Source organism: Rhinoraja longicauda, chromosome 37 (assembly GCF_053455715.1).
Source record: "Rhinoraja longicauda isolate Sanriku21f chromosome 37, sRhiLon1.1, whole genome shotgun sequence".
Classification (NCBI taxonomy): Eukaryota; Metazoa; Chordata; class Chondrichthyes; order Rajiformes; family Arhynchobatidae; genus Rhinoraja; species Rhinoraja longicauda.
The window spans coordinates 7,664,490-7,677,232 of NC_135989.1; the positions used below are offsets into that span (position 1 = coordinate 7,664,490).

Below are 12,743 nucleotides of genomic sequence, written 5' to 3' on the forward strand. Positions count from 1 at the left end.
AAAGGCTCAGTGCGCTGCTAATTTCAAAATCCTACACCAAGTTAATCCTTCAATAGTTCTATAAAATAGTTCAATATTTCTATAACATATTACAATATTGAGTTAAAGAAATTATGTAACTTTAATACAGACAATTCAATATCATTGATAACATGTACAAAGTCTGCAAGTATTTTATATACTGAAAAGCACAGTCTTGGAATAATCTGGAATTCTCCATACATAATTTGAGGTTTGTCAAAATTTGTTTGCATTCCAATATATTTCTTGATTAAACACCAATTCAGTAAAACAAAAGACTAATCAAAACATTTGTAATTGAGTATCTGAGTGTAAGAAGCTATGAATCTGGGAGTTCAAGTGCCAATATATAAAGCACAGATTTTTCATTTTAGCAATTTAAAGTATGGAAACTCTCATGTGAGATGTTGCTAGAATACTCAGTGCAATTATTATTCTAAATATTTTATATATTGAATATATATATTGCCTCTTTTTTACTTCATATCCAATTTTTATTCCAATTTTGATGTACAAATTCTTCTACAACTACTTTAAATGCTATCCCACTAGACAACAGAAATTAATCTTGCTGTTCTAGATGCTTACTATCTATTTTCTTTAAAAAGGGCATCCCTCCTTTAAAATATATTTTATCTGGAAAAAGCCAATTAAATTTGAGCACAAAAGTGATAGCAATTAAACTGTGACAAGTGATCTTGTGATTCACATCTTCAACTTTCTGTTTGGGAGGTAGGTGTCTAACAATTGTGCTATTGACCATCCTTATTGAACAATACAAAACAGAAACCCCAGGGGAGTCGGCACTTGGAAGAGTTGACCGGTGACTCACTGTGGCTGGAGAGGCACGCATGGTGTGACTGTAAGACTGACTGGAGCTCCCCAGCATGTAACCTCCCTGGATGACATAGGTCCCTCCTCCTGGGTTGGCCACAATCTGCCCTCCCGTCACATACATTGGCACCGTTCCACTACTGACCACGTTCTGCGAAGTCACCGGCGTGGCAACCTGGTTTGGCGTCCCCTGAGATTCATAGTAACTCCCGCCTGAGTTCTGGTTGTACAGCTGAGTTTCAGAATAAGGGTAGTTGTTTGAACGTCTGAAATGAAAAAGTATGGCAGCGGATCCACAAAGATGACTTTAGTGACAGTTTGTCGACTTATATTGAAAAAGTACATTTAAAAACCTTTTCTGATTGTAAAAGTTAAAAGAAATCGCATGGAATTAAATATTATTAATTATTTTGTTACCAAAGAGGGGCATGCAGTTCTTTTAATTTGTTCCATAGATACCCTTTCTCTAAAACAAAGCAGGTATTCATTATGATAATAATATTAAAGGCAGGTATCGAGTACATCAAATGAATCTGAAGATACAAAATGTGTGCATTTAGAATATGATGGAATGTTATGAATGAGGGGTGATTGCAGTGTAAATGCAAATATGTTCTGTAAAGCTGTAAACATTTTTTGAAACACAACCATAGTTGTGTATATTGTATATTTGTATATATTGAAACACAACCATAGTTGTATATTTGTTATAATAATCTCAAATTCTGAGATCAATGTCTGAGACAGTTAGTTGCTTAATAATAAAAACTGATATCAATCAGAATCTGATTACATTGAAGATTTGTTGCATCAATTGGCAAATGAATAGTAATGCAAATTCACAGTATAGCAATTGTGTCTATGTTTATAGCAGCAAGTATTAGTTTAGAGATGCAGAGATACAGCGCGGAATCAGGCCCTTCAGCCCACCGGGTCCGCGCCGACAAGCGATCCCCGTACATTAACACTATCCTACAAAAATTGTGTATTTTTGTGAGATAATTGACATTTGCTTCCCTCCAAGTATTGTTTGAACAATTTGTGTTGGTGAAAGTGATCAATTTTACATTTACTCACGTAGATTAACAATTACCTATTTGTGACCTTCTTTTGTACTTTGAAGATTCTAATTCCATTTTATTTTTTAACTATACAAACTTCCAGTTTTAAGAATAACATGGGTTCCATTATCAAGCGCATTTTTATTTCCCAATCCTTGAAGGGTTCTGGCAGTCAATATTTCTACTCACATTGTGCTTCCTGTATAGCTGGCATCACCCCCTTCTACATACTGCACCTGGTTCGAGTACACATGTTGCACAGGCTGCACTGGGACCTGTTGTAACTGCTGAACCTAAACGTTGAGATTACCAAGAGGGAAAAGGTCATTATGGCGCATCATCTATTAGTTAAAAATATTAACAAAATTTATTTTGAAACAAAGTACTACTTTTTCTTTAATATAGTCCCCATTTAAATAATATGACATAAAGTCTACATGTACATTTTTGGGCACAGTTATTTGAAGCCTGTGAGGTATCAGATGCTATAATGACAAGACTGCCTTCACTACCATGATGCAAATAGTTAACATGGTGAAACACTAAGTCAAAAAGTCCAGGAATGTCTTATTCTTTCCTTGAATTACTGTCTAGTGCCTGGGCATCCAGATGTAAGAATAGCTTTTTCCCAGAACCTTTCTTTCTGGAGTTGCTGCCCCATAATCTTACTTTGGCTCAACCACATTTGGTTATTCCATTGTTGCACTTTAGTATTTTTTGTACTACTTCAGATTGCATGACAATTTATGCATTATTCTGCTGTTTTGCATTTGTTTGTTGTAGATATTCTTATTGTTTACACCATGAGCTTCGTGCAAACAAGGAATTTCACTGCATCCCGGTGTCTGTGACAATAAATTAATCTGAAATCTTAAATCTGGGTGCATGCCGGAGAACAGATTAACAGGTTCAGGTGCATCGCCGAAGAGAACAAACACTCCGTCACATCACTGCTAAGGCTCACATATAAAGGGTAGCAACTGGTCATTTATTTGTATACAAGCAGGAATCTCCATTCTGAGGAATCAGAAAAAGTAACATCAAAATAGAAAACATTAAAGTACGGTGAGTAAATGAAGGTCTAGCTGCATCTCAGTTCTAATGATGTAAATACTTGAATTTAAAAATAATTTTTCTATAATTAAAGTGCTTAAATTAAATTTCTTCAAATGCAAACTTCCCCACTCATTCCCACAAGTAATCTTTCAATAATCTTTCAATCTTCCAGAGTCCTTTACCCAGGTTAGGGGAATCAAGAACGAGAGGACATTGTTTAAGGTGATAGGGGAAAGATTTAATTGGAACCTGAGGGGCATTTTTTTCACTCAGAGGGTGGCGGGTAACTGGAATAAACTGCCAGAGGAAGCAGTTGAGGCAGGTACATTAAATACATTTAAAGAACACTTGAACAGGTTCATGGATAGGAAAGGTTTAGAGGGATACTAGCAAAGAGGGCCCGTTGGGCCCGTCCCCACACCCATTCTCTCCTCCCCCAGCCCCACTCTTACTCTCCCCACACTCTCCCCTTGGGCCCGTCCTCGTATGGATCAAATGCGGGAAAATGTGACCAGTTTGGATGGGGTATCTAGAATGGCATGGACAAGTTGGGCCGAAAGGTCAGTTATTCATGCTACATGACTATATAACAAAATTAACTGTTTGCAGCCACTATTCACAATTGAAATTATCGCATGCCAATTATTTTTTAATATAATTATCATTATTGTAAATTGTGCATGCATTACAACTTCTACACTACTGTGAATGTGTTGTACAATTGGTTTTCTAAACCAATGCAGGTCCTAACAATAGACAATAGACAATAGGTGTAGGAGGAGGCCATTTGGCTCTTCGAGCCAGCACCGCCATTCAATGTGATCATGGCTGATCATTCTCAATCAGTACCCCGTTCCTGCCTTCTCCCCATACCCCCATGCAGTTCAGACCATTCTTACTGGACTACTTGTCTGACTAGTCTAACTGCACTACATATTGCAAGCTTATCTTCACAAATGCTATTTTAAAAGTACAATAATTATTTTGCATTCCCTTAGAATATTTAGCTATCCATCATAGGACTTCCCCATAGGAACTACACATCAAAAACTAAATCATAATTTTTGATTTTTCCATAGGTTTTTATTTTCATTATTACCCACAGAAAATGTTTCCTTCTATTCAGTTGAGGCAGTAATAAAAAGTATTCTACGTTAAAAAGATCAATTTCATCCTTTCAAACATGCAATTTAAAAATGTCCAAACTCACTTTTAAGATATTTTAGATTGTACTCTGGACATGTTTAAATAGAAATATAAAGGTTTATTTCTTATTTAGGTTTTCGAGAAGTTTGATCATCCAGGTTTCCAGATGATCAAACGTCTCTCTGACTTGTGACAAAAATGCTCAGCAAGAAACACTAAATGTGTTTGCCTCATTTTATATTTGTTTGCCAGTTTTTATACCTGTTTACCAAGATAAAATTTACTTCAGACAACAAAAACAGATTTTCTTTTGGGCCAAGGTCCAATCAAACACACAAATATTTTTAGAATTTCCCACCGGAAAATGTTTATAACAATAATGGCTGTTTAAATATATGGTAACCACACAATTCAGGAAAGCTAGTGACCTTGGCCACAGAGGTAATGAGTGCTGGATTCTGTGTTTCTATATTTACTAAAATGCAATACTTAATAGACAGAACAAATATCAACACAGCTTGCTAAGAACTTAAATAACAAACCCTTCCATCCATTCTTATGATTATTTCCTATTTAACCTACTTTAAGCGCAGTTGGTCCAGTTCCGAAAACTAATGCCTGAGGGACTCGCTGAACCTTGACTCGCTGCTCAGGGCTGGCTGGTAACATGGAGAAAAATGGAACCTGCTCAATAATCACTTTCTGCTCTGTGCTGGGTAGATGCTGGGGTGTAAATCGAATCACTTCAACTCTTGGTGCTGAGGTAGAGGGCATCATGTGTAGCACGTGCACTTTGTGTTCTGGACTCAACGCTTGGGAATTTCCTAACTGATGTTCTTCGTGAATACTGTTCTTTGAGCCAGGAGAATCGGCAACTACCTGCAGCTTCTGATCTTTCTCTATCAAACTGGAAATCTCATTCTCCGTGCTCTAGTGTATAATACAAGCAAATTATTCAGAATACCACACTGTAAAAAGTCACAAAGACGGAAGAAGGATGAACATGCCAGCATTGAATGGAAATGAACCAAGAGTTCATGAATAATCTGAACATCTAAGTGGTTTCTGAACGTCCTAGAAATTAACTCTGGAGTATCTTAAAGGAGGGTGTCAATCAACGAGGATCTCAATCCAGCTCCCATGCAAAACCATATCTAAAATGATTATTAACTTAGTATGAAAAAATATCATTTATAGTCAAGTCAAGTCAATTTTATTTGTATAGCACATTTAAAAACAACCCACGTTGACCAAAGTGCTGTACATCTGATTAGGTACTAAGGAAGAAAAAAAAGAAACATACAGTAGCACGCAAACAGTTCACAGCGCCTCCTCAATGAGCCTCAAACGCTAGGGAGTAGAAATAGGTTTTGAGCCTGGGCTTAAAGGAGTCGATGGAGGGGGCAGTTCTGATGGGGAGAGGGATGCTGTTCCACATGGATAGTGCAGGAAACAGAAAAGAAACAAGCTTATGCTCACAGGGTTAACCAAATAAATAATTAAAGGTACATAATCTGTGAAATATGTAACCTGAAACTGTTTATTAATAATTTGGATACAAAAATAATTCCATTCTCCAGCATGGTTCATCCCCCCACTTAGACAACAAATAGTTTACACAATTCACAAACATGCATGTTAAGGCACCTTCAATAACTACATTGGTTATGGCTACACACGCTAATTTATTTATAAACCCCAGGTTTATTTATAAACCCCGGAGAGAAAGAAAACATTTAGACTTAATATTTATCCAAAAATAAACACTTAACATTCAATTTGATGGTTTCTCTCACATAGAATTTTTTTTTAAATTCCCATGGGAATTTTTCAGGGATACCAGGTGCCACTTATCCCTAAAGGGCCATTGAATACGAGAACAAACTTTGGTCGACTAAAGAACTATTATTCAATTTTTTGTGTATTTCATGCGGGGGTGAAAAGCAAAGTGTTTCTGAGGTGAGGGACCAGAGGATGATTTTTAATGGCATTGGAATGGGGTTATGTGATACTCTATGCCGTTTTACTCCATTCATTTTGAATTATTGCAGGTTCTTGCAGCTGCCAGTACTTAAACTTGCAGTTGTGACCCTGGTGCCCAGTCCTGAAAGCAATGGTTCACGATCTCCAACCGTGGCACAAAGTTGAGTCGTGGATTGAAACTTGGCCACGAAGGGGTGGGGGTTGGGGGGTCCAAAAATGTTTTTTTTAAATTATGGATAATTCCAATGAATGACACACAGCCTTGCAGCTGTTGTGCAAGTTTCAGCATGCAAGGGATAGGCAGGTAGACCAGTACGAGCGCTCAATGTTGTCACAATATTCACTGCAAGTCTCTGAGTGATTTTTTCAAGCCCACTGGAAAAGTTATTTCCCATTTAAATGGAGCAGAGGAACAGGGGCTCCAGTGAATACAGAGGCGACATAGGAACCAGGGCCTGACAAGGCAGATGCTAAAGCTTCATTACTTCCACACAATCCAAAATTTTCTGTACCATGTCTTAATGTTTATGAAGGTAGCTGATCATCAGCTCCTCAAAAGGGCAATTAAGAATAGGCCATTAATGCTAGCCTTCGCATCGACCTATGTCCTATAAAAACTTTAACAATATATATTTTTGTGCCATGTTTCCTTCATTAAAACAATGACTATATCTCATGTGGGTAAGGGAGGAGATATAAATACGTCTCATTTTCTTTTTTTAAGGCACAATGATGCTAGAAAATCAACAAACAACGGATTTATTTCCCATATTTAGGAACTACAGTCTACGTCAGTGGACAGCACAGAGGCGCAGCGGTAGAGTTGCTGCCTTACAGCGCCAGAGACCTAGGTTCGATCCTGAATATAGGTGCTGTCTGTATGGAGTTTGTGCATTCTGCCTGTGACCGAGTGGGTTTCCTCCAGGTGCTCTGGTTTCCTCCCACACTCCAAAAACGTATGGGTTTGTAGGTTAATTGGCTTTGGTGAAATAGTAAACTGTCCCTAGTGTGTAGGATAATGCTAGTGTACGGGGTAATTGGTGAGCGCGGACTCAGTGGGATGAGGGGCCTGTTTCTGTGCTGTATCTCTGAAGTCTAAAGTCTGATTTTAGAGGAGAACAGCATCAAACTTAGTTTGCTGATTCTAATTTCAATGTTCCCCCTCCAAAAGCCACCCCCTCCATAAACTCCCAATTTCCTCCATTCCCACTCAATCCCAGCCCAATTCAATACTTAACTACCAATATCTTGGCTACAGCAAGCAGCAGCAGTAGCACCAAGCTGTGTTGCTTGGGAAGTAGTGTGTGGGGATTGTGTGGGGATAGTAAGGAGTAAGACCTGTGTGATCTCCCGGACTAGTTTCGATCGCCTAGCTTGGGGTCGGAGAGGAATTTCCCGGATTTTTTCCCAAATTGGCCTGGGTTTTTTATCCGGTTTTTCGCCTCTCCCAGGAGATCACTCAGTTCTTTTGGGTGGGCGGTTGGAGCGGTTGGAGTAGCGGCCGGGCGGTAGGTTTAGTAACTGAGCGCGGGGCTTTGTTTGGAGAGTATGACTGCCAGGGCAGTTTTTTGTTCTGGGTGTCAGATGTGGGGAATCTGGGAGTCTGATAGTCTTCCAGACATCCACATCTGCGCCAGGTGTGACGAGATGGGGCTCCTAAGGGACCGTATTAGGAACCTGGAGCGGCAGATTGATGACCTCCGTCTGATCAGGGAGAGTGAGGAGGTTATAGATAGGAGTTACAGGGAGGTGGTCACTCCTAGACCACGGGAGGTAGACAAGTGGGTCACTGTTAGGGGGGGGCAAGGAACAGAGGCAGGGACTAGGGAGTACCCCGGTGGCTGTACCCCTTGGAAATAAGTACTCCTGTTTAAGTACTGTTGGGGGGGACAGCCTACCTGGGGGCAGCGACGGTGCCCGGGCCTCTGGCAAGGAGTCCGGCCCTGTTGCTCAGAAGGGTAGGGAAAGGAAGAGGAGAGCAGTAGTAATAGGGGACTCTATAGTGAGGGGGTCAGATAGGCGTTTCTGTGGACGCAGTCGGGAGACCCGGATGGTGGTTTGCCTCCCTGGTGCCGGTGTCCGGGATGTGTCTGAGCGTGTCCAGGATATCCTGAAAGGGGAGGGAGAGGAGCCAGAGGTCGTGGTACATATAGGTACCAACAATATAGGTAGGATAAGGGAAGAGGTCCTGAAAGGAGAATTCAGGGGGCTAGGAAGAGAGTTAAAAAAAAGGACTTCCAAAGTAATAATCTCAGGCTTACTGCCTGTGCCACGCGATAGTGAGAATAGGAATGGAGTGAGGTGGAGGATAAATACGTGGCTGAGGAACTGGTGCAGGGAGCAGGGTTTCAAGTTTCTGGATCATTGGGACCTCTTCTGGGGGAAGTATGACCTGTACAAAAAGGACGGGTTGCATCTGAACCCGAGGGGAACCAATATCCTGGCGGGGAGATTTGCTAAAATAACTGCGGAGACTTTAAACTAGTACGGTTGGGGGGAGGGACTCAAACACAGATAGCTAATAGGCAGTGTGTGAGGCAGGAGGCAGAAAAGGGAAACACTCAGACCCAATATGTAGGAGAGAAAGAAGGGAAAAGAAATAAACTGAGAATAAGAAATGATGGGTCCCTTAAATGTGTATATTTTAATGCTAGGAGCATTGTAAGAAAGGTGGATGAGCTTAGAGCCTGGATTGACATCTGGAAGTATGATGTTGTGGCGATCAGTGAAACATGGTTGCAGGAGGGTTGCGATTGGCAATTAAATATTCCAGGATTTCATTGTTTCAGATGTGATAGAATCGGAGGGGCAAGAGGTGGGGGTGTTGCATTGCTTGTCAGGGAGGATATCACAGCAGTGCTTTGGCAGGACAGACTAGAAGGCTCGATTAAGGAGGCTGTTTGGGTGGAACTCAGAAATGAGAAAGGTTTAGCAACACTTATAGGGGTGTATTATAGACCGCCAAATAGGGAACGAGAATTGGAAGAGCAAATATGTAAGGAGATAGCAGATATTAGTAGTAAGCACAGAGTGGTGATTGTGGGTGATTTCAATTTTCCGTATATAGACTGGGAATCACATTCTGTTAAAGGGCTGGATGGTTTGGAGTTTGTAAAATGTGTGCAGGATAGTTTTTTGCAGCAATACGTAGAGGTGCCTACCAGAGAAGGGGCAGTGTTGGACCTCCTGTTAGGAAATGAGATGGGTCAGGTGACGGAGGTATGTGTTGAGGAGCACTTTGGGTCTAGTGATCATAATGCCATTAGTTTCAATATCATTATGGAGAAGGTCAAATCTGGACCAAGGGTTGAGATTTTGGATTGGAGAAAGGCTAATTTTGAGGAGATGAGAAAGGATTTAAAAGGAGTGAAATGGAAATTGTTGTTTTATGAAAAGGATATAATAGAGAAATGGAGGATATTTAAAGGTGAAATTTTGAGAGTACAGAGTCTTTATGTCCCTGTTCGGTGGAAAGGAAAGAATAATAATTTGAAAGAGCCGTGGTTTTCCAGGGAAATTGGACACTTGGTTCGGAAAAAGAGGGAGATATACAATAAATATAAGCGGCAGGGAGTAAATGAGGTTTTTGAGGAATATAAAGAATGTAAAAGGAATCTTAAAAAGGAAATTAGAAAAGCGAAAAAAAGATATGAGGCTGCTTTGGCAAGTAATGTAAAAGTAAACCCCAAGGGGTTCTACAGATATGTCAATAGCAAAAGGATAGTGAGGGATAAAATTGGTCCATTAGAGAGTCAGAGTGGACAGCTATGTGCTGAGCCGGAAGAAATGGGGGAGATATTAAACAATTTCTTTTCTTCGGTATTTACCGAGGAGAAAGATATTGAATTATGTGAGGTAAGCGAAACAAGTAGAGTAGTGACGGAAATTAGGAGGATTAAAGAAGAGGAGGTACGGACACTTTTGAAGAATATAAAAGTGGATAAGTCTCCAGGTCCTGATAGGATATTCCCTAGGACATTGAGGGAAGTTAGTGCAGAAATAGCAGGGGCTATGACGGAAATATTTCAAACGTCATTAGAAACAGGGATGGTGCCGGAAGATTGGCGCATTGCGCATGTTGTGCCTTTGTTTAAAAAAGGTTCTAAAAGTAAACCTAGCAATTATAGACCTATTAGTTTGACGTCTGTGGTGGGAAAATTAATGGAAAAGATACTTAGGAACAATATATATAATTATTTGGATAATCAAGGCCTGATTAGAAACAGTCAACATGGATTTGTGCCTGGAAGGTCATGTTTGACTAATCTTCTTGAATTTTTTGAAGAGGTTACCAGGGAAATTGATAAGGGCAAGGCTGTGGATGTTGTCTATATGGACTTCAGTAAGGCATTTGACAAGGTTCCACATGGAAGGTTGATTAAGAAGGTTAAATCGTTGGGTATTAATAGTGAGGTTGCAAGATGGATTCAACAATGGCTGAATGGGAGATACCAGAGGGTAATGGTTGACAATTGTATGTCAGGTTGGAGGCCAGTGTCTAGTGGAGTGCCCCAAGGATCTGTGTTGGGTCCACTGTTGTTTGTCATTTACATTAATGATCTGGATGATGGTGTGGCAAATTGGATTAGTAAATATGCAGATGATACTAAGATAGGTGGAGTAGTTGATAGTGAGGTAGATTTTCAAAGTCTACAGAGAGACTTGGGCCTTTTGGAAGGGTGGGCTGAAAGATGGCAGATGGAGTTTAATGCTGTTAAGTGTGAGGTGCTGCATTTTGGTAGGACAAATCAAAATAGGACGTACAGGGTAAATGGTAGGGAATTGAGGAATGCAGTGGAACAGAGGGATCTGGGAATAACTGTGCATTGTTCCCTGAAGGTGGAATCTCATGTGGATAGGGTGGTGAAGAAGGCGTTTGGTATGCTTGCCTTTATAAATCAGAGCATCGAGTATAGAAGTTGGGATGTAATGTTGAAATTGTACAGGGCATTGGTGAGGCCGAATCTGGAGTATGGTGTGCAGTTCTGGTCGCCAAATTATAGGAAGGATGTCGACAAAATGGAGAGGGTACAGAGGAGATTTACTAGAATGTTGCCTGGGTTTCAGCACTTAGGCTACAGAGAGAGGTTGAATAGGTTGGGTCTTTATTCTTTGGAGCGTAGAAGGTTGAGGGGGGACTTGATAGAGGTTTTTAAAATTTTGAGAGGGACGGACAGAGTTGACGTGGGTAGGCTTTTCCCTTTGAGAGTGGGGAAGATTCCAACAAGGGGACATAGCTTCAGAATTGAGGGACAAAGGTTTAGGGGTAACATGAGGGGGAACTTCTTTACTCAGAGGGTTGTGGCTGTATGGAATGGGCTTCCGGTGGAAGTGGTGGAGGCTGGCTCGATGTTATTATTTAAGAGTAAATTGGATAGGTATATGGATAGGAGGGGATTGGAGGGTTATGGTCTGAGTGCAGGTAGATGAGACTAGGTCAGGGAGAATGGTCGGCGTGGACTGGTAGGGCCGGACAGGCCTGTTTCCATGCTGTAGTTGTTATATGTTATATGTTATATGTTATATAGAATGGTATCTTTCTGTAAATGTCTCCTAGTGTGTAGTGAGTGATGTGAAAGTGGGATAACATAGAATTAGTGTGAATGAGTAATCGATGGCCAGCATGGACTCGGTGGGCCAAATAGCTTATGCCGTATATCCAAACTCTAAACTAAACAAAAATTTCCATCCTAGTTCACATATTTAATAGTTCAAACACGGTTTAAGCGAATAGCAAAATTGTCTAGCAGAAAATAACTTTAATGACAGGAACTGTACTGTAATTTCTGTGCACAATTGTACATTTTAAAGTACAGTCATAATTGATGATTAACAAAGTTGGTTGATCCCAATTTAAACCACGTTAATTTTAGTGGAATAAATACAAAATAGAGATTAAAAATAATGTTTACCTCCTGAGAAACATGAACTTGCTGTAGCGCTTGTACTGATAACTGTTGAACCTGGCTGGTTTTAGCAGCCTGCGGTGTTGTTTGTACGACAGATCTCTGCAGAGGCAAAATAACATCAATTAATTCTACTTCCATCTTGAGCTAAAGGATCACCTTTTGAAGAAAGATCTGATGGTTAATAGACAATAGACAATAGGTGCAGGAGTAGGCCATTCAGCCCTTCGAGCCAGCACCGCCATTCAATGCGATCATGGCTGATCACTCTCAATCAGTACCCCATTCCTGCCTTCTCCCCATACCCCCTCACTCCGCTATCCTTAAGAGCTCTATCCAGCTCTCTCTTGAAAGCATCCAACGAACTGGCCTCCACTGCCTTCTGAGGCAGAGAATTCCATACCTTCACCACTCTCTGAATGAAAAAGTTCTTCCTCATCTCCGTTCTAAATGGCCTACCCCTTATTCTTAAACTGTGGCCCCTTGTTCTGGACTCCCCCAACATTGGGAACATGTTTCCTGCCTCTAATGTGTCCAATCCCCTAATTATCTTATATGTTTCAATAAGATCCCCCCTCATCCTTCTAAATTCCAGTGTATACAAGCCCAATCGCTCCAGCCTTTCAACATACGACAGTGTCGCCATTCCAGGAATTAACCTAGTGAACCTACGCTGCACGCCCTCCATAGCAAGAATATACTTCCTCAAATTTGGAGACCAAAACTGCACACAGTA

At 40.5% G+C, this 12,743-nt stretch overlaps 1 protein-coding gene across 6 annotated transcripts in view; it reads right to left on the reverse strand.

Annotated features, from left to right (window-relative positions):
- Positions 1-12,743, reverse strand: part of rfx1a (regulatory factor X, 1a (influences HLA class II expression)) — a 90,777-nt gene that overhangs the window by 29,942 nt on the left and 48,092 nt on the right. For 5 of the 6 annotated variants that reach the window (XM_078429235.1, XM_078429240.1, XM_078429238.1 and 2 more), the window contains 3 exons: positions 12,014-12,109; positions 2,106-2,209; positions 854-1,121 (listed from right to left, as the gene is read on the reverse strand). In XM_078429235.1, the coding sequence (XP_078285361.1) occupies positions 854-1,121; positions 2,106-2,209; positions 12,014-12,109 (468 nt within the window). The remainder of the gene's footprint in view (positions 1-853; positions 1,122-2,105; positions 2,210-12,013; positions 12,110-12,743) is intronic. The other variant, XM_078429239.1, reaches the window with a different exon arrangement.